Source organism: Rhinatrema bivittatum, chromosome 2 (assembly GCF_901001135.1).
Source record: "Rhinatrema bivittatum chromosome 2, aRhiBiv1.1, whole genome shotgun sequence".
NCBI classification, from domain to species: domain Eukaryota; kingdom Metazoa; phylum Chordata; class Amphibia; order Gymnophiona; family Rhinatrematidae; genus Rhinatrema; species Rhinatrema bivittatum.
In genome coordinates, this window is record NC_042616.1 from 100,027,123 (window position 1) to 100,051,220 (window position 24,098).

Here is a 24,098-nt window from a genome sequence, read left to right on the forward strand (position 1 = left end):
CTAGCTTTTGGGATAATATTTCTCCTTGGAGGTAACATGCACAGAGTGGCAGTTACAACCCTAAACATCATGGGGGTAACCTGCATGGAACAGCAGTTACAACCTTAAACAGAAGGCATGGGGATTAACTGCACAGAGCAGTAATTACAACTCTAAACATCTTGCTGAGAAAAATGAATGGACCATTTTGGTCTATATCTACCATCATTTACTATGTTACTATATTACAGTTGGTCCTAAAGGTGCAGCATAGGTGTGAAAAACCAGATTAAATTGCCAAAAAAAATGCAAAGTTTACAAAAATATTAAACAGAGTTGGCGAACTCCACAGCCTGGGTAGATTCTGTTGACTGATGTTCTCATTATACCACTTCTTGGCCACGATCCAGTAAGTAAAAAATAAACCATATCAGGACCTCATGTGAAATGCCCATGCTGGCTAATCTGCAAAGCAGATGATAAAAGGCAACAGAATAACCCAACATACCCAACTCTACAGGAATCTTAATCTTTGAATTTCAGTAAATCATCCATCAATGCTATCAGCAGGAAATCAGTACCATGTCTTGGTCTGAAACCTGATTGATAGGAATCAAGAATTTTCTCTCTGCTAAAAAGTCCCCCAGCTATATCATTTTAGCCAAAGTTGGTGAATTCATAATAGAGTAATAGTTCTATATTGCTGAGGAATCAAGAGGGGGTTTCTTAACCAACAGTATAATACGAGTCCACTTCAGCTCCTTTGGACAGAGAAGCATTCACAGTTTTACCAAAAGCTTGTCCCAGTCCTTCTCTAGCTGCCTCAATCAGACAGCAAGATACTAAGTTCAACACACAATGCAAAGGATTCAATGTGACCATTAACTTTACAATATCCTAAGTGGGAACCATGAAAAATTACTCCACTGCTGGCCTTGCCAACAGAATGTTATTTACTTTATCTAAGATTCTTCAGTTCTAATCCATCTATTTGACCATCAGTCCCCAGCATCATATCAATCCACTAACCTTATCTTAAAATAAGAGGCAAATCTATCACAATTATCCTTGGTTGTTTCAAAACCTACTGACTCCCTTCAAAATACTTTTCAACAAACTGAAATGCTCTTTCACAGGGTTCAAAGTCCTTCCACTTGAGCTGAGAAAAACAATTGTTTTGTCTTGATAATCTCCAAATAATGCAACTTTCAATGCCTCTTTCAATCCTGCTGACCCGCCTAACTGGGGTGTATGACACAGACACTCAGATTGCCTTGACTTTTGTTTGAGAGAGATCTTCTGTGAACCACAGCTGTCTGTTATAACACCTGATAGTCATGGAATGAGCAGGAGCCTCAGCATCCACAGCCCTAGAGATTTCATCATACCATTACCTTGTTAACAGAACTACCCTTCTACTGAAATTCTCAGGTGTTGACAAACAAATATCCAGGAACTCTATCTACAGATACCTTAGCAAAATTACAAAGTATTCTCCTCCACTCAGTTAAAGCAGAAGCTGGGAGAGAATAATTCACAATAAAGTTAATCACTGAGTGATCAGACCAGGAGACTGAAACCACTCTAACATTAACAACCTGTTGGTCCCTCATGAAATCAGAGGAGTAGAACAGCAAATCTATGGTAAATTCCCCTTCATTGGCTGGACTTCAACAACTTGTCTTAAACCTAAAATTGCTGTACATTTTCTAAATTTTAAAACTTTGGCATGATTTTATGCTTCCCAATGAAAATTAGTCATCCAGAATGAACAAATGCTGGAACACCAGAGTCATTGATAACATTAAATCAAGCAAAAAGTTCCAATGAGTGGATAGCTGTGAGACCAGCAAAACACAAACACTTCCCTCCCCCTGCCTGGTTGTTTCAACAACTGTTTTTCCCAGAAAATTACTACCACTCCATCCCAATGCTTTCCATTAAGAGATTGACTTAAAACTAGGTATCACTGGGGACAAAGTAATTAAAAGGTAAGGGTATCAAATTTTTAAATCTATGATGCAGAAAAAACAGCTAAATCAGTTTTTCTTTCATTATTAAATAAGCAATGTAAAAATCTTGGGGGCAATATTCAGCGCTCCTTAGCCAGATATGTTAGGACTTATTCGGCTAAGTATTTGCAGCTGAATATCCAACCCTGCTGAACAGCTGCTACTTAGCTAGATAACTAATTATCTGGCTAAGTAGCTGGCTAAGTGGTGGGTGGGATGAGGGCATTCCAACTTAGCCGGATAAGTTATCTGGCTAACTTGGATATTCAGAGTTAGCGGGATAACTTATCTAGCTAAGTCTGCTCGGCCCATAGGACTTTCCTAAAGTTAGCTGGATTAACTTATCCAGCTAACTTTAAGATAGCTGAATATATTCAGCGGTGTGGCTATGCCACTGAATATATGGGCTAACTTACAGGCTGATACAGTAAAGCGCGGCCGCGGTTACCCTGCTTCTAACCCGCCTCTAACTCACAATTTGGCCGCTTAAGTCCAACCCACGATTCACTATCCCTTTTAACTCATCCTTACCGCTTCTTTAAATCAACCGGTAACCCTTTCCGCCCGCAGCATGTATATGAGATGTAAATGCTTTAATTAGCTATTCCCTCCCACACAGTAATGTGCGTCCCTATTATCTCCTTTTTAACTTGTAGTTTTGCCGCGCGTTTAACCTGCTAACTTACCGCCTACCCTTATCCCTGCGTTAGTGTGGTGCGTCAGGTCAGAGAGACGAAATTTCATGGGCAAACGACCCCCTCACCCCCCGGGATCCTTACCCTGGCGTTAGTGTGGTGTGACAGCAATAGGCAGGCTCCGGTCAAAATCCCCCCCTCCCGAAGCAAGGCGCAGGTCGAAAATTGGCTCGACATGTCATTAAAACAAAAGTAAATAAAGTGTAATAAAAGTAAACTTACTGCATGTGAATTTTCTTTGAACAGTCCTCTCTCCCCTGCCTCCCGGGGGCAGCCGCCGGTGAAAGCGGCATCCAGCAGCCCATGCCGGCGAAGGTGGATGAATGGACGCCTGAATGAATGCACGTCCGCCGGCGAAGGTGAGTGAATGAATGCACGCCCGTACGCGCCGGCGGGTGTGCATTCATCCAGGCGGGAGCCGGCGGACGTGCATTCATTCACTCACCTTCGCTGGTGGGTGTGCCTTCATCCAGGTGGAGGGAGCCGGCGGGCGTGCATTCATCCAGGCGGAGGGAGCCGGCGGCGAAAGCAGCGGAGGCTGCTGGAAGCCTCTTAGGCTCCCCTGCCCCCGCCGGCGAAGGTGAATGAATGTGCGCCTGTGTACGCCTGTGCGTGCAATTTTGGGCGCTCAAGGTGTGACGTCCTGACGTTTGACGTCACGGCGTGTGACTTCGGCGTTCGCTAATGCACAGCCTTGAGCGCCCAAATTGCACGCACAGGCATACACAGGCATGCATTCATTCACCTTCGCCGGCGGGGGCAGGGGAGCCAAAGCGGCTTCCAGCAGCCCCCGCCGGCGAAGGTGAACGAATGCAATTTGGGCGCTCAAGGCAGTGCATTAGCGAACGCCGTCGTCACACGCCGTGATGCCAAACGTCGTGACGTCACGCCTTGTGCGCCCAAATCTACTAAACCCACCTGCCTTTCTACCACAAAAGAAAGAGCACTTTCCATAGCAGGACCCTCAAATTGGAATGCTATGCCACCTGACCTACGGCTCGAATCCTGCCACCACAAATTTAAAAAAAAACCTAAAAAACCTGGCTCTTCGAATAAGCCTTTGCATAATCCAACCTACCCTTCTTGTATGCCTTGCAGTCTCCCCCACTAACACCACATTGTACTTATTAACACAGTTTATTCTCTTTGCCACCCCGATAATACTGAGACTTCTCGTAAAATCCCGGTTCTCCTCTCCTTCCGTTTCCATATCCAGGCGTACAAGGTTATAATGTTTTACGCTTTCTTACCGCCTTTCCAGCTCTACTATGTTATATTGCTTTATGTTTATGTTTTCGTTTTATGTACTGCACAGTTACGATTTTGATATATTATTTCCCCACCTGTTACATGTAAACCGATGTGATGCCTTGCAAACGTCTGTATAGAAAAGCTTTAAATAAATATAAATAAATAAGAACATAAAAATTGCCTTGCTGAGTCAGAGTCAGACCAAGGGTCCATCAAGCCCAGCATCCTGTTTCCAACAGAGGCCAAACCAGGCCACAAGAGCCTGGCAATTACCCAAACACCAAGAAGATCCCATGCTACTGATGCAATTAATAGCAGTGGCTATTCCCTAAGTAAACTTGATTAATAGCAGTCAATGGACTTCTCCAAGAGCTTATCCAAACCTTTTTTGAACCCAGTTACACTAATTACACTAACCACATCCTCTAGCAACAAATTACAGAGCTTTATTGTGCGTTGAGTGAAAAAGAATTTTCTCCGATTAGTCTTAAATGTGCTACTTGCTAACTTCCTGAAATGCCTCCTAGTCCTTCTGTTATTCGAAAGTGTAAATAACCGATTCACATCTACTCGTTCAAGACCTCTCATGATCTTAAAGACCTCTATCATATCCCCCCTCAGCTGTCTCTTCTCCAAGCTGAACAGCCCTAACCTCTTCAGCCTTTCCTCATAGGGGAGCTGTTCCGTCCCCTTTATCATTTTGGTTGCCCTTCTCTGTACCTTCTCCATCGCAACTATATCTTTTTTGAGATGCGGTGACCAGAATTGTACACAAAATTCAAGGTGCGATCTCACCATGGAGCGATATAGAGGCATTATGACATTTTCCATTTTATTAACCATTCCCTTCCTAATAATTCCTAACATTGTTTGATTTTTTGACTGATGCAGCACACTGAGCCAACGATTTTTAAAGTATTATCCACTATGATGCCTAGATCTTTTTCCTGGATGGTAGCTCCTAATATGGAACCTAACATCATGTAACTACAGAAGGATTATTTTTCCCTATATGCAACATCTTGCACTTGTCCACATTAAATTTCATCTGCCATTTGGATGTCCAATCTTCCATTCTTGCAAGGTCCTCCTGTAATGTATCACAATCCGCTTGTTATTTAACTACTCTGAATATTTTATTTATTTAGTATTTTTTTATATACCGAGGTATAGCAGAGTTGCCTTCACTCCGGTTTACATATACAAACAACATGTTACATTGAATACAATAATACAATAATTTTGTATAATCCGCAAATTTGATAACCTTACTCGTCGTATTCCTTTCTAGAACATTTATATATATATATATATTGAAAAGTACCGGTCCAAGTACATATCACTGTTTACCCTTTTCCACTGAGAAAATTGACCATTTAATCCTATTCTCTGTTTCCCGTCTTTTAACCAGTTTGTAATCCATGAAAGGACATCGCCTCCTATCCTATGACTTTTTAGTTTTCTTAGAAGCCTCTCATGAGGGACTTTGTCAAACGCCTTCTGAAAATCCAAATACACTACATCTACTGGTTCACCTTTATCCACATGTTTATTATCCCCTTCAAAAAAATGAAGCAGATTTGTTAGGCAAGACTTCCCTTGGGTAAATCCATGTTAACTGTGTTTTGAAATATACAGAAGCCAAGGACTGTTATGTGACATTGGCCGGTGAAACAGTTCTCTACTCAACCCATAAGATTCAAGGGAAAAGTGCATTCTTTTTAAGGTGCCAGAAAAACAAGACTGGAGTCCACTGGTTCAGCAAAAACATCAAACACATCTCAGTGAAAGTTGGTGGGTCCACTCTTTGGTGCAGGTGATAGGCAGATGCTTACAGTTATTTTACCAAGAGTGTATCCACATATCCTCAAATCAATGGGTTTTAGATATCAATCACTATGTATTCGCTTTGGAACTAGCAACTCCAGTTCATGTTTATATGGTTTCAATATGTGTGACGACCACAAAAGCAGCAGTCCAAACCACGTTAAACAAACTATTGTTGTTGAAAGCAATATGTCCTGTTCTAAGACAAGAGCAAAGAAATGGATGCTGTTCTGTTTACTTTGTGATCCCAATAAAAGATGGGATCGTTCAGACCAATTCTAGATCTAAAAGGAAGTAAGTATGAATCTTTGTGTTCTCCATTTCCATATGGAGACACTAGAGTCAGTCACATTGTCAGTATAACAGGGCGAATTTCTATCATCACTAGACCTCTCAGAGGCATATTTTCACATACCCATCAGGGAAGATCATCAGAAATGTCATAGTTTATGTATAATGGGAAAACATTTCCAATTTGGAACACTCCCTTTTGGGTTCATCGCTGCTTCCAGAACATTTACCAAAGTGATAGTAGCAGCAGCCTTTTAAAAGGAAAGAAAGAATTATGGTGCATCCATACATATCAGAATATCCAACAGAGTGGTACAGATATTAGAAAGTTTAGGCTGGACAGTCAGTTTAATCCCATCCCAGACTCTAGAATATTTAGGGCACAATTTGATACCATAGAAAACCATGTATTTCTAATGTCAAAGGGAGTGGGCAAGTTAATTGAACAAATACATTCTTGTCTCAGGGAGCCCCCAGAGCATGGGATTACCTTCAACATTTAGGTACAATGGCTGCAACTCTAGAGCTAGTGCCATTAGTCAGAGCTCACGTGAAACCTCTACAGAATTCTCTTTCACATTGATGAGACCAAATTTGAAATTGCTGGGGTTGTCTTCTTCCCATTCCAGTGAGGAGGAGACTTGTTTGGTGGTTGAAAACCCAGAACCTAGCAAAGGGTGTGAGCCTGGAACCACCATTATGAATATTACTCCCCACAGATGCAAGTTTAACGCGATAGGGAGCATATTGTCAAAATCAGATTGTTCAGGAACTGTGGACATAGAAAGAAACCTCATGGTCAATCAACAGAGTAGAAACCAGAGCAATACGCTTAGCACTGTATCTCTTTCTTCCCAAATTGAAGAGAAGAGCAGTGAGCATTCTTTGTGACAATGCAACTGCAGTGGTATATTGTGAACAAACAGGGAGGTATTCTGAGTTAAAGAATATCTGATGAGACAAATCTCTTGTTTACTTGGGCAGAAAGAAATCTTCATATTTCTGGACCTCACATTGCAGGACAGGAAAACATAAAAGCCATTTATCTCAAAATAGGTCTTCTGAATCCAGGTGAGTGGGAGCTCAGTCAAGACTTAAAAAAAAAAAAATGATGGGGTGGATACCTCAAATGTATCTTATAGCGACTCATAAAAGCATCATTGTTCATTGATTTGACAATCAATGCAAAAAATAAAGAAGCGAAGGGATAGATTCACTAGTTCAGTCATGGCCCAGAGTGAAGTTAATGTATATATTCTCACCATGGCCATTAATAGTTTGGATATTGAGAAAAAGAAGAAAAAAACTCAGGTTATGCTAGTGGCACCAAATTGACCAAGAAGATCATGGTATGCAGACCTAATGAAGTTACAAATTGATCAACCTCTACAGTTATCAGTCTTCCAGGGACTTCTGGTTAAGGGACCAATAATGAAGGACCATCTTATAGCATGACTCTTGAAAGGTCAAGATTACAAAGAAAAGGCTACTATTCCTCTGTGATTTGTATTCTATTAAAAGGAAGAAGAATTTCAGCATTACTAGTATATATAATGGTATGGCGTTTATTTAAGGCACATTGCAATGAATGTTTAGTATCTCCCTGGCAGGCAGATGTATCAAATATTTTAACATTTTTACAACAAGATTGAGAAAAAAGTTTAGCTATAAATTCATTAAAGATTAATGGCCTAATTTTCAGAAGCCCATGCCCGTAAGTTTCGGGAGTTACATGGGTGGCTGGGTCCTGCACGCACCGAGTGCATTTTTTGAAAGGGCCCAGCCACACGTGTAACCCCCGATATGTACAGAAATGCTGGGCCTAAAGAAAGGGAGGGTGCAGGCCAGGACAGCAGCATTAGACACTGTCCTGGGGAAGCATGCGCCGTTAGCTGGCTGGCACGCCAAGTCTGCTTCTGCTCCGAAGGAGCAGTAAGGTAAAAAATAAAAAAAATCTAATAGGGTTAGGGGTCGGGGAGGAGAGGGGAAAAGGTAGGAAGGTTAGGTGGGGGTAAAGGGAACTGGGGAAGGCCTACTTGCGCGTTGCTTTTTAAAATTCACCCACCCTCCGCGCACTCAGATTTAAAATCCAGCGCACATGTGCATGCGGGAATTGTATTTTATAACATGCATGCGCCGATGTATGCATGTTATAAAATAGCCGCGTCCATGTGCGAGCACTGGGAACCATGTACACATAGACCACCCGCGCAGAGTTCTTAAAATCTAGCCCTAAGGTAGCAGCAGTTTCATTCTACAGAAGAAGAGTTAATGTAAACTCTAACGCCCCATCCAGATGTTATTGGTTTTCTAAAGGGGGGGGGGGGGGGCGCGCGTCAAGAGACTACATCCCCCATTTTGAGCAATTGTGCCACAGTGAAATCTAAACTTAGTATTAAAAGCATTAGTATCAATTGTATTTTGAACCATTGAAATATGTCTATTAAGGATATTACATTAAAGACCATTTTTCTGGTTGCAATATCTTCAGCAAGATGTATTTCAGAGATTCAGGCATTATCTTGTAGAGATGTGCTTCGGGTAAAAATTTCATATCAGGCTTCGTTTCGGGGCCCCCTTGCGGGAATTTTGTTTTTCCTGCAGTTCGGGGTTGGTTTTTTTTTGGGGGGGCCCTGATTTTTGGGTTAGTGCGTGCTAACTCCCGATAGTGCGCACTAACCTGGCAGAGTTAGTGCGCGCTATCAGGAGTTTGCGCACAGTAACTCAAAAATGAATTTTTTCTGAAATTTAGGAAAAAATTAAATGTTTTCAGATCTCCCTAACCATTCCAAATTAGGCAATTTCATTGACATTGCCTAATTCGGGAAAATGATTGCACATCCCTATTATCTTGTAGAGATTTTTTTCTTAAATTTTTCTTCAGGGATAAACACTGTGGGCCAGATTTTATAACATGCGCGCGGATATAGATTTGTGTGCTCACAAATCTACGCCCGATTTTATAACATGTGCGCGCGTGTTATAAAATCCGGGGTCAGCGCGAGCAAGGGGTGCATACTTGTGCAGCTTGTGTGCTCCGAGCCCTAGAGGAACCCTGATGGCTTTCCCTGTTCCCTCCGAGCCCTCTCCAAAATCGGAGTGGCCTCAGAGGGAACTTTCCTTCCGCTCCCCCCCACTTACTCTCTCTTGCCCTACCTAAATCCCTCCCCCTACCTTTGTTGCCTGTCGGCCAGCTGCCGGCGCACGATCCACCGGCACGGCCGCAGTGCCGGAGGCTTCGGTCCCGCCCCCTTCCCGCGACCAAAATGATAAAGGGAATGGAACAGCTCCCCTATGAGGAAAGACTGAAGAGGTTAGGGCTGTTCAGCTTGGAGAAGAGATGGCTGAGGGGAGATATGATAGAAGTCTTTAAGATCATGAGAGGTCTTGAATGAGTAGATGTGAATCGGTTATTTACACTTTCAAATAGAAGGACTAGGGGGCATTCCATGAAGTTAGCAAGTAGCACATTTAAGACTAATCGGAGAAAATTCTTTTTCACTCAGCACATAGTTAAGCTCTGGAATTTGTTGCCAGAGGATGTGGTTAGTGCAGTTAGATTAGCTGGGTTCAAAAAAGGTTTGGATAAGTTCTTGGAAGAGAAGTCCATTAACTGCTATTAATCAAGTTTTCTTAGGGAATAGCCACTGCTGTTAATTGCATCAGTAGCATGGGACCTTCTTAGTGTTTGGATAATTGCCAGGTTCTTGTGGCTTGGTTTGGCCTCTGTTGGAAACAAGATGCTGGGCTTGATGGATCCTTGGTCTGACCCAGCATGGCAATTTCTTATGTTCTTAGTTTTCCTACATTTCCTGGAAGGGGGAAATAACTCAGTTGTTTTGAACTGGTATAGCAGGACTAAAGGAGAAGAAATTAACAAGTAAATTTGTATAAATTTTGCCTTTTCTGATAAAATGCAGTAGTTTAAAATGGACTCCATGCAGCAAGAAGTTTGGATTTTAGAGGTGGTCCTAGATTCAGAGTTAACTTTTCAAGCTCAGATTTCATTAGTGCGGTACTGTTTTTTTTTTCTCTTAGAGAGATTTGTAACCTTTGACCTTTAGCTCATGAATATTTGGCTGTGATTATTCATCCGGGGGGGCAAAGTTAGCTGGATAAATTTATCCAGCTAACTTTGAAGGTATATTCAGTAGTGTAGCCACACTATTCAATTTAGTCAGCTAACTTATAATTAGCCAGATAACTTTATCTGGCTAATTTTAGGACAGTTCTTTGGCATGATCGGATTTAGATGGATAAGAGTTAGTCGGATAAGTTATCCAGAAAATGTAATTCCTCCCTGGAGCGCCTCTAAATTGACCAGATACATTTTAGATGGATAAATATTAATTTAGCCTGGTAATTAGTTATCCATCTAAATGCCTCTGAATATGGATCTCTTTATTACTTGTTGATTAGAATGCTGTAATACTGTATATGTTGGTGTGACCAAGGTTCAACCACATAGACTGCAGCTTAGCCAACATACTGCCATGCACATTCTTCAGAGTCCAATAGCTAGAGATCATATTTCCCTGAAACTGAGATTGTTGCGTTGGTTACCAGTCTTTTACAGGATTGATTTTTAAAATTCTTAGTGTAGTTTATAAAGCATTGCATGGACTGGCCCCAAAATTGGATAAGTTGCCAGTATATACGCCACAAAGGAATTTATAGTTTTCACAGGAAAATAGACTGTGTCCCTTCATGTGGAGATGTAGAGAAAAGTTTTTTCTTTTAGAGGACCAATTCTTTGGAACTCTGTCCCTAATGGGATTCATGTAATTGGGGATTATTTGAGTTTTCATAAGCATACTAAGGCTTAGTCTTTTACTCTAACTTTTTTAAATTATTAAAGTGTTTATCTATTTTAAGATGTTTGAAGATGTAGAACAGGGATGGAATTTTAATATTTGTTAATTTTATCTAATGAGAAGGATTAAATTATATTTTTGATAATATTTTGTTTTTATGTTATGATGTTTGTGCTGTGTGTTATTGTAGTAATTTTATTATGTAATTTTTATTTTATTTATGTTCTACTATTGTAAATATCTTGCATCTTCATGTGGTTGCATGTTGTATGTTGTAGTAGCAATCTGTTGCGATAGAGCTCATGGGAGGGCCCCATGAGCGGTCTCATTCACCTCCCAGTGCTGCCTATGTGCGGCCACTCTCCAATCTGGAAATACCGCTGAAGCTGCCTCTGCCTTCCTGCACGGCTGAAGCGCCGCTGTCCCTGACGCTGCCTGGGCCTGGCTGCCGCTTCCTGTGGCTGAGAGGCACCGCTGACTGAGCCTATGATCTTCACGGCCCGGAACGCCGCCACCTTCCTCACTGTTGACATCGCTGAAGCCGGCATCCCCTAGGCACGCACGCACTTAATCCTCAAGATTTAAAGAGACCGTGGTGGGAAAAGCCCCGCGGCCCTCCTGATGATGTCACTGCTTTGGGTCTTTAAAAGCCAGTTCTCCCGTTGCTTCAGGTCTTTGCAAGGGTTTCCTGTGGTCTCCAGGTCCTTCAAGGTCTCCTGTTTCTTGTGGTCCTCTGTGTTCCTGGTCTACTGGTTCCTCTCTTCATTCATGTATCCACGTCTTCAGTCCAAGTCTTCAGTCCGGTATCCCAAGTTTTTGCCACTGGTTTAAGTCTTCAGAGTCTTTCTTAGTTCCTGAGTTCGAGTTCCTGAGTCCAAGATCCAAGTTATGAATTCCTGAGTTCTGTCCCTGGTCTCCGAAGTTCTTGTTTCAGCCTTCTGCCTGTTCCAAGTCCTCAGCGCCTTCGCCTTGTTCCAAGTCCTCAGCGCCTTCGCCTTGTCTCGTCATCAATGTCCTGAGTCCTTGGCCTTCGTCGATCCTTCGCTCAAGCCATTGCTAAGCAGTTAGTCCGAAAGGGCTTCTGGAGTGGCCGGAGGGCTACTCCAGAGACCAACATGGGTGGCTGGTTCTCATCCAAGGTCTCCTATTTCCTGGTTTGTCTGTTCCTGTTCCAAGTCTTCAGCTCTGCTTGAGCCTTCAGTTTGTCCCAAAGCTCCAGTCTTCAACTTCAGCCTAGCCCGTGCCTGGATGCGCTTACCTGCCAGTGGCGTGGACTACAGCCAGCCCCAGGATTGGGTCGGTCACATCGCAGCACAGGGGCTCATGTTCGCCCAATTCTCGACACAATCTTTATTATGTGATTTATGTTTTATTGCTGTAAACTTGCCTAGCCTTATATGAAAGGGGTGCTATATAAATACAAGAAATACGTGAATAAATAAACCCTCCCTCTCCCCCAGATCAGAGGGCTTTTGTAACACTGAAGAAAAATTGTTGAAGGACGAACCAATCTTTTTCCCCACTGGCCAACCTCTTCCTCAAGAGCTGTCCCAATAAGAAGCTCAGTGTTAAAAACTGACCCAGCACATCTCAGATATGAAAACTGGAACCAGCATTCTCTCCTGTTTACTTGCACTATACTTTATTTATTTATTTATTTGTTCATTTAACAGCTTTTCTATACCGATATTAGTAGACACATCATATCGGTTTACATCAAACAATAGATGGAAAATACAATGAACAGGGAGGGGGACAACATAACATGGGGCAACAAAGGTGCTGCAACTAGATGAGGCTATAATGGAGAGCCTGAAAAGGAGAATGGATAGGTAACATATTAACGTAGTACCCAAACCCCTCATGAAATTGATTCCCAACAGCATATTTACTCCAATCTCACATGTGCATAATAGAAAATATATCCTTAAACAGCAAATAAAGTAATAACATAATAACCTTTACAGACATCTTTCCATTCGTGTTCATAGAACAACAATAGCAATTTAAAAACTTGTAGGCCTGAATATAGGGACTAGTGCCTTCACCAGAAGATATAAATTACTCTTTCCATAGAGCAAGATTATAAAATCCCTAATCTAAAATCTACAAACTGCATAGAAGAGCTACACTGAGTGCACAAAAGAGCAGACTTTCAGACTAGACACGCTGCCTGATGTTCAGGCTTCAATAAGCCTGCAAGCATAGAGCAGGTATCATCAGGCTAGGTAGAAAGGGTTAACTGTTCTAGCCTTAAGAATATTATGATTTTTTTCTGTGATAAGTTATTAGATATCCCGCTATACAAAAAAGATGCTTCATTTATATGGATGCTTGTCAACTCTGCACACCTGGGTGCCACATACCACACAGCACTGTGTGCAGTCTGCTAGTGGCAGGAAGTGATGCTGATGGTGGGGAAGCTTAGGCCCCATGAGCAGACAAGCCTGCAAAATGCTGGTGTGCAGGCCAGGCTCCCCACAATGGAGCAGAGGAAGGGAGGACAGGCCCCAGCAGCAGACAGAGGTGTGTGGCTGCTTGCTCGAAGGTAAAGGCTGAGGTGGAAACCTGGAGAAGAACAATGGTGAGAGAAAAGGGGAGGGACAAAGCAGGGAGAATTGCAGATTCTCCCACCCACCCATTTACGCATTCAAATAGCAAGAAGTCACAAAACTGTACAAATGAACTGCATAGTGGGAGTCCAGGTGAAGAGAGATTGGGCTTCCCCATACACCCCCTCTCTCTCTGTCTCTCTCTCATGTGCACACCTGTCCGCAAATCAACCCCAACCATTCACTAACATGGTGGCAAATGGATAAACCGCCGCTCAAATGAAGTGCATATTACATATAGCAGGAGTCTAAGGGATTGAGCTTTCCCAGGCACTCCCTCATACTCTTTCTCTTTTTCTCAAGTACATATCCTCCCCCCACCTCCCAACATGGCAGCATGGAGTTGACGGACAACAGCCGCACAAATGAATTGCCTATTAGATATACTGGGATATCCACCAAGTGCTAACACAGACACACATCATACCCACCACCTTACTCTAAACCACTCTACCTGCCAGTGCAACCCAGTTGAAACATTCTCAAAGCTGGGGGTCCCACAGGATCCCTTTAGTGGCAGAAGGGGAAATGGTTGGAAGGGGAGGGAAATTCCTACTCCATCTAGATTTCCCACAAGTTTGCCTGTAAATAGTTTTAATAAAAGCTCACTTTTTTTTTTGTTTTAGATTTCGTAGTTGCCTTCTGTTCCTATTGGACCTCCAGCTGAGTCAGAACCAAAGCTAGTATCCTGATGCAATTACTTGGGGATATTTTTCCCCCTGTTTTATATCCACTAAGATTCCTACTCTGGTCACTGCAGTGATGGCCCTGGGTTGGGGGCCATGCAACAGTGCAGCTTCTGGAACCCTGTGTCACTAGATGTCATCCTTGAGCAATGGCCATGACTCTCACCTCTCCTCCAGGGGATGTTAATACTTGGGGATCAAACCTGTGAGCCAGCAGGCCAGCTTTCACCTTTTTCTAAATATATGTTTTAAAATGAGACAAAGTGGGAACTGATTCTGCAGTAATTCCCTTCCATATATGAAATTGCATGGTTGTCATTGAAGGAATGTTGCAAAATTAGAAGCAAGTTTCCACAATTGCGGTATCCCAGTAATATATTTAAAAATGAAATGATTTTTACAATGGAAGCAGTTTCTAAAATCACAGTCTGTTAGGAAATGATTCTCCACTCCAGATATAAATCTAATATAACAAGGGAGTAACAGATGGATGCAAAAATCTATATATATAAAAACCTGTTCTATAAAGTTCATACCTGGAGTGGATATAGATTAGTAAATGATTTACAATGGTCATTTGCAGTAATATTCTTAAAAATCTGTCTTAGCTCTTCTTTGAAAGAAAGTGCTTATACACAGTGGAACCAAATAGTGTTTTCAATTGATGAAACACTTAGCTGGAGAAAGAGCAGTTAGCTTCTAGCTCACACTACCTCTTAAATATAGAGGAAAATCATTTTATAAAAGTAAAATCCATTTTTTTGTAAAATAAACTGTCAATGAATGGTATGGCACATTCTAATTTGTGATCGCCAGGTGCTTTTAATCTCAGTCCTGAGTTTTATTGCAGCAGCTCAGAGTAGTGGCTGTGGCAAGAGTGCCATATTTCCATACATTTCCTTAAATTTGCATGCATAATATATATCTTTTTAACTTTTGTAAAAATAGTTGTTTTACAAACTTTCTTATATATCTGGGTTACTTGGTTCTTTGAGTTTTTCTGGATTAGGGAAAAAGTGATCTTAATTAACAGTACAGAATAAAAGGAAGGGGAATCAGCATGGACATCGGATCTCTGTGATGATAGAGGAGAGGAAGAAGAAGCATGGCTCTTTGGAAAGGAGTAGGAAAGCAAATTATAGAAATCACAGGAGGAGAGGAAAGGGCGATCTAGGAAAATAGGGGATAGGGAGGGAGGAAGGGGGGATTTCCTCTTTCATGTCTCCACCCCAGCTGGCACAGATGGCCACCCCTGCTTGCCGGAAGAACATAAGACGTTGCCGTACTAGGTCAGACCAAGTGTCCATCAAACCCAGCATCCTATTTCCAACAGTGGCCAATCCAGGTTACAAGTATCTGGCAAGTACCCAAAATATTAAGTAACGTGTATATACTCGTGTATACATGCCGTGCACATGTTATAAAATTAAGGGTCGGCTCGCAGGGGTTGCACAATTGTGCAACCTGCGCACGCCGAGCAGCCTGCCTCCGTTCCTTCCGAGGCCGCTCCGAAATCGGGGCTGCCTTGGAGAGAACTTTTTTTTTGGCCCCCCCCCCACCTTTCCCTCCCTTCCCCTATCTAACCCACCCCCAAGCCCTAACTAAATCCCCTTCCCCCCCTATCTTATTTCGTGGAGTTACGCCTGGCGCTGCCTCCATGCCCCGGCACAGGCCGCTATGCCAGAGCACTCGGCCCCACCCACGGACCGCTGCCACGCCCCCGGCCAGCCCTTTATTCGAAGCCCCGGGACATACGTGCGTCCCAGGGTTTGCGCGCACCGCCAGGCCTATGCAAGATAGGCTCGGCGCGCACAGGGGGAGCTTGGGGCAGGTTTTCGGGGTTACGCGCATATCCCTTTGAAAATCTGCCCCCAGGTGTATCATCCCAGATGCCCCCAAAACTAATCTGGTCAACAAACTTTGCCATTTTGTCCACATAAACACAACTACTGCAGATTTGAAGAGGACTTGTATTTGCAAGTCAGTGGCACTACCATGGGTACCCACATGGCTCCACAATATGCCAACATTTTTATGGAAGACTTAGAACAATGTTTCCTCAACTCCTATACCCAGAAGCTGCTCCTCTACCTAAGATAAATTGATGACATCATTATCATCTGGACGCATGTACTTTGAAGCACTTAAAGAATTCCATCAAGAATTCAACAAATTCCACCCTACCATCAACCTGAACCTAGAACAGTCTCCTCAGCAAGTCCACTTTCTAGACATCACTGTCCAAATACATGAAGGACGCACATAAACCACATTATACCAAAAACCCATTGACTGCCATACATACCTACATGCCTCCAGCTTCTACCCAGCCCCGACCACCAGCTCTATTATTTACAGCCAAACTCTACGGTACAATTGCATCTGTTCTGACCCTCAGAGAGGGATTTCTATCTGGAGAAATTACAACAGACATTTTCGAATTACACTACAAACCTAATGAAGAAAGAAAACAAATCAACAGAGCCAAACAAATACGCAGGAACACTCTTGCTATGGCATCATTTCAAAAAAGAAAATAACAGAACACCTCTGGTTGTTACCTATTATTTACTTTATTGATATGGTTTGTTTAATGATTGTGCTATTCTGTGATACATAATTTAATTTGAAGCACCTAAAAAATAACAGAATTGTTTTGTCTGATCACTCATGTTTTCTTAAAATGTTACACTAGCCCAGCTCAAATAGTCTACTGGTATAAAATTCAGCAATTTCAATATAGCCACATTCAGTACAACAATATGTATGAATACAGTGTATTATTTATGTAGGACCCACACTTCACGAGTTTGTATATCATCAAACTCAAAATTATTAATAGGTCTCTTTATTTTCATCAATATTTTTGTTTTTTTTGTATTTGATAAGTTTTCTAAATTTTACTAAAAGTCATTTCTCCATAAGCTGACAATCCCAAAGTTGATACTCATTTCATTCCATAAGGCTGACAAATTCCAAACTAGATGCTCATTTCAAAACAGTAAATACTCAACTCTGTACAGCTCTCAATAGTCCAACCCCAACATGATCATGTTTCGAACCACAAAGTTCTGTCTCAGGGGGAATCCTTTTCTTCAAATCTTCACTATGTAGAAACGTTCCATTAGCTTGAATATCGACTATCTTCTTATTTTTCTTACACGACCTGATTGCGATAAATCAGGTCATGTAAGAAAAATAAGACAGAGAGTTGTACAGAGATGAGTATTTACCGTTTTGAAATGAGCATCTAGTTTGGAGTTTGTCAGCCTTATGGAATGAAATGAGTATCAACTTTGGGATTGTCAGCTTATGGAGGAATGACTTTTAGTAAAATTTAGAAAATTTATCAAATATAAAAAAACAAAAATATTGATGAAAATAAAGTAGAGAAGACCTTTAACTAATTTTGAGTTTGATGACATACAAACTTGTGAAGTGTGGGTCCTACATAAATAATACACTGTATTCATACATATTGTTGTATTGAATGTGGCTATATTGAAATTGCTGAATTTTATACCAGTAGACAATTTAAGCTGGGCTGGTGTGACTAATTGTCTCTGGAATACATTGGTTGGGTAATTTATGTGATTCTTAAAATGTTACACATCTTACAAATTCTGCCAAGGGGTATGTAAACATATGAGCAGAACTGTATATCTACTAGATAAATAAAGCTTGACCGATGTGCCGCAAATGCGCAGTAGAGAGCAGCACGTCGGTCAGAGCTTGCCTGTAACAAAAATGGCGCGGCGAGGAGCAGTAGCAGTATCGGCGGCGCGAGGGAGGGAGGGACCTCTGGCGCGGCGAGGAGCAATAGCGGCGGCGGCGCGGGAGGGAGGGACCTTTGGCGCGGCGAGGAGCAGTAGCGGCGGTGGCGCCGAGGGAGGGACCTCTGGCGTGGCGAGTAGCAGTAGCGGCGGTGCTGCCGCGCACAAGGGAGGGAGGGAGGGAGGGACCTCCCCCGGAGATCTTCCGTCTGCGCCATCCAAAGGGGTTGTGAATGAGCTGGGAGGGGGGAGGGAGAAGAATGAGGGGGGGGAGGGAGGCGAGAATGAGGGGTAAGGAAATGGACCGAAAAAAAAATGTTAATGTAGCCCGTTGTTACGGGCTTAACGGCTAGTATATTATATATATATATATATATATATATATTTATTTATTTAGTGATTTTTATATACCGCGGCACGTAAAGATATACATCACCTCGGTTTACAGTAAGCAATAAATTAGCAACAGGCTTTACATACAACAGGCTTTACAGGAAGTAAACAAATGACAGCAACAGGCTTTACATAAATAACGGAATTCAGGAGTGCCTAATATAACTACTTTAACTATTAAGAACAAATGCATATTCTAATTCAATAACGAAGCAGGAGAGCAATATATGCAATTACCCTGCTAGAGGCCTATTCCAATAGTTAATGTCAAGTCACAAATATTGCAAATAGGCATGGCAGGCGTAAATGGAGAACAGATAAATTAGCAGATTGAATCAATCATAAGGGAGAGAATAGTAACAGGAAACTAGTGAAACGTAAACAAGAAAACGGCATTTCAGATTAATCGATGATCATAGTGTGAAAGCTTGTTCGAACAACCAAGTTTTGAGGTTTTTTTTGAATGTTTTATGGCAGGATTCGAGACGCAAGTCCATGGGCATTTTATTCCAGATGTTGATACCAGCTAAGGAGAAAGAACGGTCTCTTGTGGTCACATGTTTGATGTGTTTAAGAGGAGGAGAGGCAAGTTTAGCTTGGTGGATATTTCTTATAGGTCTATTAGATGTACGGAATATAACCTGATCAGAAAACCATTGCATCTCTTGGTTATGTATAGATTTATGAATGAGGGAGAGAACTTTAAATGTAATCCTGTATGCTACAGGAAGCCAGTGCAGGAACATGAGAGCTGGAGTGATGTGTTCGTGTCGGCGAGTATTGGTGAGTAAGCGAGCAGCAGAGTTTTGTAGCATCTGCAATGGTTGAATAGCGTTTTTCGGGAGACCTAGTAGTAAGGCGTTACAGTAGTCTAGTTTCGGCAGAATTGTGGCTTGTAACACAGTCCGGAAGTCCTATGGGTGTAAGAGAGGTTTAATTCTTTTTAGCGTATGTAGCTTGAAGAAACCATTTTTGATTGTGGCCGAGATGAAATTCTTTAAGGAAAAGTGATTATCAATCAATATGCACAGTATATTAGCTACTGCATTGTATTAACCATTGTATGTGAAAGTAAATACAGCTCACTTTCCTTTATGCTGGGGGAACATCTGTTTCTAGCCAAGTGAAGTCTTGCACAGCTCCTGGTGCTTCTATTAGCCCAAGGTGAAGCCCCAGTTCTGTACACAATGCTGCTCTCATTTATACTCTTTGCCTGCATGTCCAAAAACATATTCAAGTCATAGGCCCTAGCAACGTCTTGTAACATACCCCATAGTGAAAAACAATTGGCTTATTCTTGTGAGTATAACTGTTCCACCATGAGCCTGTGCAGCTGGTCGCTACTTCTGCTTCCCCACATTTGTTTACCCTGATGTTCAGAAATTCTTATTATGTTACAGTAATCAAGTGATCTAGGGCAGGGATAGCCAACTCCAGTCCTCAAGAGCCACAAACAGAAATATAGGTAGAAACATAGAAATGATGGCAGTACATCCAGTGTGCCCAGCAAGCTTCCCATGGTAGTATCTGCTGTGCAGTTTACCCCCAGGTATCAGTTAGTGCTGCTTAATGTGCTTCGCTTATGGACTTGGCTGTAGAAGAAGGCTTGCATTTTTTCCTTAATGTCTGTGTGTCAGTACCCAAGACTAAATAAAAAGTCATGGGGTTGTGTCTGAATCCAAATTCCTCTTTCCTTCCAGCCCCCTCCCCTCCTTTGAAGCAGAGAGCAACATTGCAGTTGCATCAAAAGCATCAAGGCTTATTGGTTAAGAATAGTAATCCTATGCCTTCTGTTAAGGGTAGTAACTACTGCTGCTCTGTGCAGGTTACCCCCAAGTTTATTGGTTTCCCAGACCGTAAAAGATGAGGCCCTCATTGGTTGCTGTCTGAATTGTGGTTTTCAGGATATTCACATGAGAGAGAATTCCATTCACTGCTTCCATTGTATGCAGATCTCTTTCTTGCATATTCATTGTAGATATCCTGAAAACCTATCCTGTTTGTGCCTCTCAAGGACTGGAGTTGGCCACCCCTGATCTAAGGCTCTGAGGTATTCTTCTAAAACATACTTAGGATAAGATGATTAATCAGTGATAGATTTCTGAGGCCCAAAATACACATCCCTTACATTCCACCAGTGAAATGTAGGTGTAATGGTGACTATTGTATTCATAGGTATATGAATAGTAGTTTTAGTATAAAAACTAAGCCTTGCAAAATTAGTTTCTAACAGGAAATTCAATTTTTTATGTGAAATTGGCTTTGGCTTACGAATGTGTTCATCAACATGTTGACATCTGGGACTGAGAAACCTCTATGCTGCCCGAATATAGTGATTTGCTTTATTCTTGAGTTCCCTTTATCTAATGCAGATGCCTTGAGTCATATCATCCTCCTCTGTTGCCAGGGGCCAGGGTTGTGCTTTGAACTGTGCAGGATATATACAGTTTAAAACATGACACTGGTGCTTGGCAGTAGGAGAAGAGGATGCGGCCTGAGGCACTGTGCTGCCATTGTCCTCTTAGCCCTAAGCTGGGATCAGAGGTGGTGCAGGAGAGGAAAGAGTTTAAAAAAAAAAAAAAGGAATTTGTTGATGAGGAGAGAGATGGTTTTGCCACTGCTCCTTTGACCCACTCCATGGGAACTGGTTAGTTGCATAGCAAGGGTTGATTTTGAGACCTTTAGCATGCTTGTGGAGTCTCAAGGGACCAGAAGCCTTAGTAATAAAAATGAGTTCTGTGTAATTTAAAATATTAACTGTGCACTGGACTCTCTAAATGTACATTTTACTCTACTTGTTTAATATATTTCATTTTAGAACTCATTACGTGCAGATAAAAAATGTATCCATTAACACTGACATGCTCCCACTACTACCTTCTGACCTGCAACAAATTACAGCAAAAGCCAGATACTGCTGTTGGAAGAAATCTACAGCTTTATTAACAAGAAACTTTCTAGAATTACAGTACAGCAACTCATTTAATTCTACAGCTAGCCTTGCCTGAAAGCAAAATACGCAGTGTCAAAGCTAAATGTGCCTAAGAAAATGTAACCTTGGTATCTTTTCCCATAAAATAAATAACAATGTAATCATAGGGTAGTTTCAGTAATTGGAATACTTGGTTTAATTGTAATATAAGATCTTCATCTTCTTACCGCTGTCATACTATCCTAAGGGATGCTGTCAAAGTTGTCACATAGTTGATTGTGATTGTATTGTTATGTCAGTATTTGTTTTTAAATGCTCAACAAAACTGTTGTATTGTCAACTATGCAATGATGTATTCCATTTTATGGTAATTGGAATTTGCTGTAATTGTAATTTTTAAAATTTAAGATGTTATCCTAACTGTATGAGGAAAAAAGAGTTTATTGGAAATAGACAGTATATTTAGGAAGCCCACTATGTTGAACAGCCATCTATTATGATAGTTCACATTGTTAATAGAATGGGATTTCTAGTTCAAGTGTTCCCTTACCCGGTTAAGCTTCAAAAAAGAAAACAAAATCAGGTGAAGTGGTTTTTTGTTTTGTTTTTTTCCTGTTTTAAAGTGGGAATAGAGCCGGCACCTCTTTCAGTGTCTGAAGAAAGGCAACTTGCAATTTTGACTGAACTACCGTTTGTTGTTCCTTTTGAAGAAAGAGTAAAGGTAGGTGGCACAATCTAATGTTGGTGTTTCAACTGTTTGACTCTAGAAAGAACTTTGAGTTTATTTTTTGCCTCACATTTTGTCTTTGTCCAAACACCCATCGTAATCTATGTTATAATTAAAAGTAGAGAGTGAAGAGTGTTCTCATCTCTGGGCAGGAAAAGATCATTTTGGATTGTTATGCAGAGCCAGACTTAAATGGGTATTGCAAGCATGTTTGTGTACTGCATATTCGAAGATAGTTTGAATATTTAATCCATTAAATATACAGATGATGTTTTCCCTTTGATTTTTTTGTGTAAGTTTTAAGTCAGATATGTAGCTCTTAGATACCCAGACCAAGCACAGTTAAACTGTCTGTCTTCACAGGGGAGGTGGAAGCAACCTCACATTGGTAAGCCATTTTGTTTAATTTTTCTGTTAATGCAGTTGCCATTTAGACATATTCTGTTTACAATTACATTTACTATTAGAGGGCAATAAAGGGATTTGTACCTATGGGACTGCAAGCTCTTTATCAAAGGGAAAACTCCCTGAGGAATTTCTCTTTGACAGTAAGAACCTGGATGCAAAGTACACACTGGAAAATATGCATGTAGGTTTAAAGATACAATATCCACACGTATTTTGACTTTGCCAATTTGTCTTCACCTCTTTTGTTGTGCAGGTAAAAGGGTATGCACTGAGAACAGTGTGTGGAGTGGGAGGGTGCCGGGTGCCAATGATCAAAACACATTTTTATGAAATAAAATATGCATTTACCCATATAAAATGTTTTGATTATTGCTTCCTTAATGATGATGATAGTAAAACTAGAAAATATTTATTATGTAAAAATAATGATACTAATATTTGGAAACATGGGTCTTAATAAGTTAACTTGGGCAAGTAGCTCTTGTTAATCCTCTATATTTGATGGATTCCAGGCCTAATGCACTTAGCAGCTTCTTGGTGGTGATAGGGAGCAGGGAGAGTTCTTTTATTTGACATGCAACTAAAGGAATGAATTCTAAAAATGTGTCTCACAAGTGAGAATTAAACTTGTTAAAAAAAAAAACAAACCAAAAGCCCACAACCCCCCCCCCCCCCCCCCGAAATATGAAGTTCTGTGGCATTCATTTAGCAAAGGTATAGGATCTAGATGACGTTATCTTTGCTCATTTATTAAAGAGCAAATACAAAAAAAATCTGTGGCCAATTTCCAAAGCAGAAATGTAAATATCCTCATTGTTAAAAACTGCATTTTTGAACTGAACAATTCATTGTAAATCATTCACTTCCATCTTTGGAAACTTTACCATTCTACAGGTTAATACAACGTGTTAAAGTTCCTATCTTTTCTTCTTCTTACTCCTAGTTGTACGTATCCTTGTTTATTGTAACTGTATTTATAATATGTATATTACATATTTGGTTCTATGTTCCGGTTATTACCCCATTGTTTACTGTAAACCGGCTTGATGTGATGTTATCACGAATGCCGGTATAGAAAAAAAATCAAAATAAATAAATAAATAAATATCCACTGTAGAACAGTTTGCATGTTGATCTGCCTTAAGAGTAGCATTACACAGTAGTATAGCGGGTTAGATAACTTAGACAGACAAATCCCGAGGTCTGAATTTCATACCCCTCTCAGCAGGTAAATTTTGTGCGCACAAAATTTTATCTGGATAGGAAAAATAAGATTGGAGACATTCTCGGAGTGTAGTTAAACTTTATCCAATCAACGCCGATATTCAGTTCTGGCCAGATAAAGTTATCGGGATAACTAAGGTCGGCCAAATCGCTGTCCTACATTTTATCTGAATAAGCAAATTGGCCTGATCCTTCCCTCTCTCCCACATTTATAAAAAAAAAAAAAGTAGCATCTGGCTGCCTTGAACTCATGCCCACTCCTTTCCATTCCCCCAAGTTTAAAAAAACAATGTAGTGGCTGAGCAGCGGGAATCACCTTTCCATTTCTAATGAAAGGTTGTGGGGCCCAATCCTTAGAACCCGTCCTATATCCCAGCAGATGAAGGAAAAGCTCTTACCTCTTCTACAGTAAGTGTGAGTAAAGCTGACAGCTGTCCACACTTACTGTAGATATTCATTTATTCTCTTCACTTC

At 41.2% G+C, this 24,098-nt stretch overlaps 1 protein-coding gene across 3 annotated transcripts in view; it reads left to right on the plus strand.

Annotated features, from left to right (window-relative positions):
- Nucleotides 1-24,098, plus strand: part of UBE3C (ubiquitin protein ligase E3C) — a 496,047-nt gene that overhangs the window by 250,583 nt on the left and 221,366 nt on the right. For all 3 annotated transcript variants that reach the window (XM_029588499.1, XM_029588501.1, XM_029588500.1), the window contains one exon: nucleotides 21,889-21,986. In XM_029588499.1, the coding sequence (XP_029444359.1) occupies nucleotides 21,889-21,986 (98 nt within the window). The remainder of the gene's footprint in view (nucleotides 1-21,888; nucleotides 21,987-24,098) is intronic.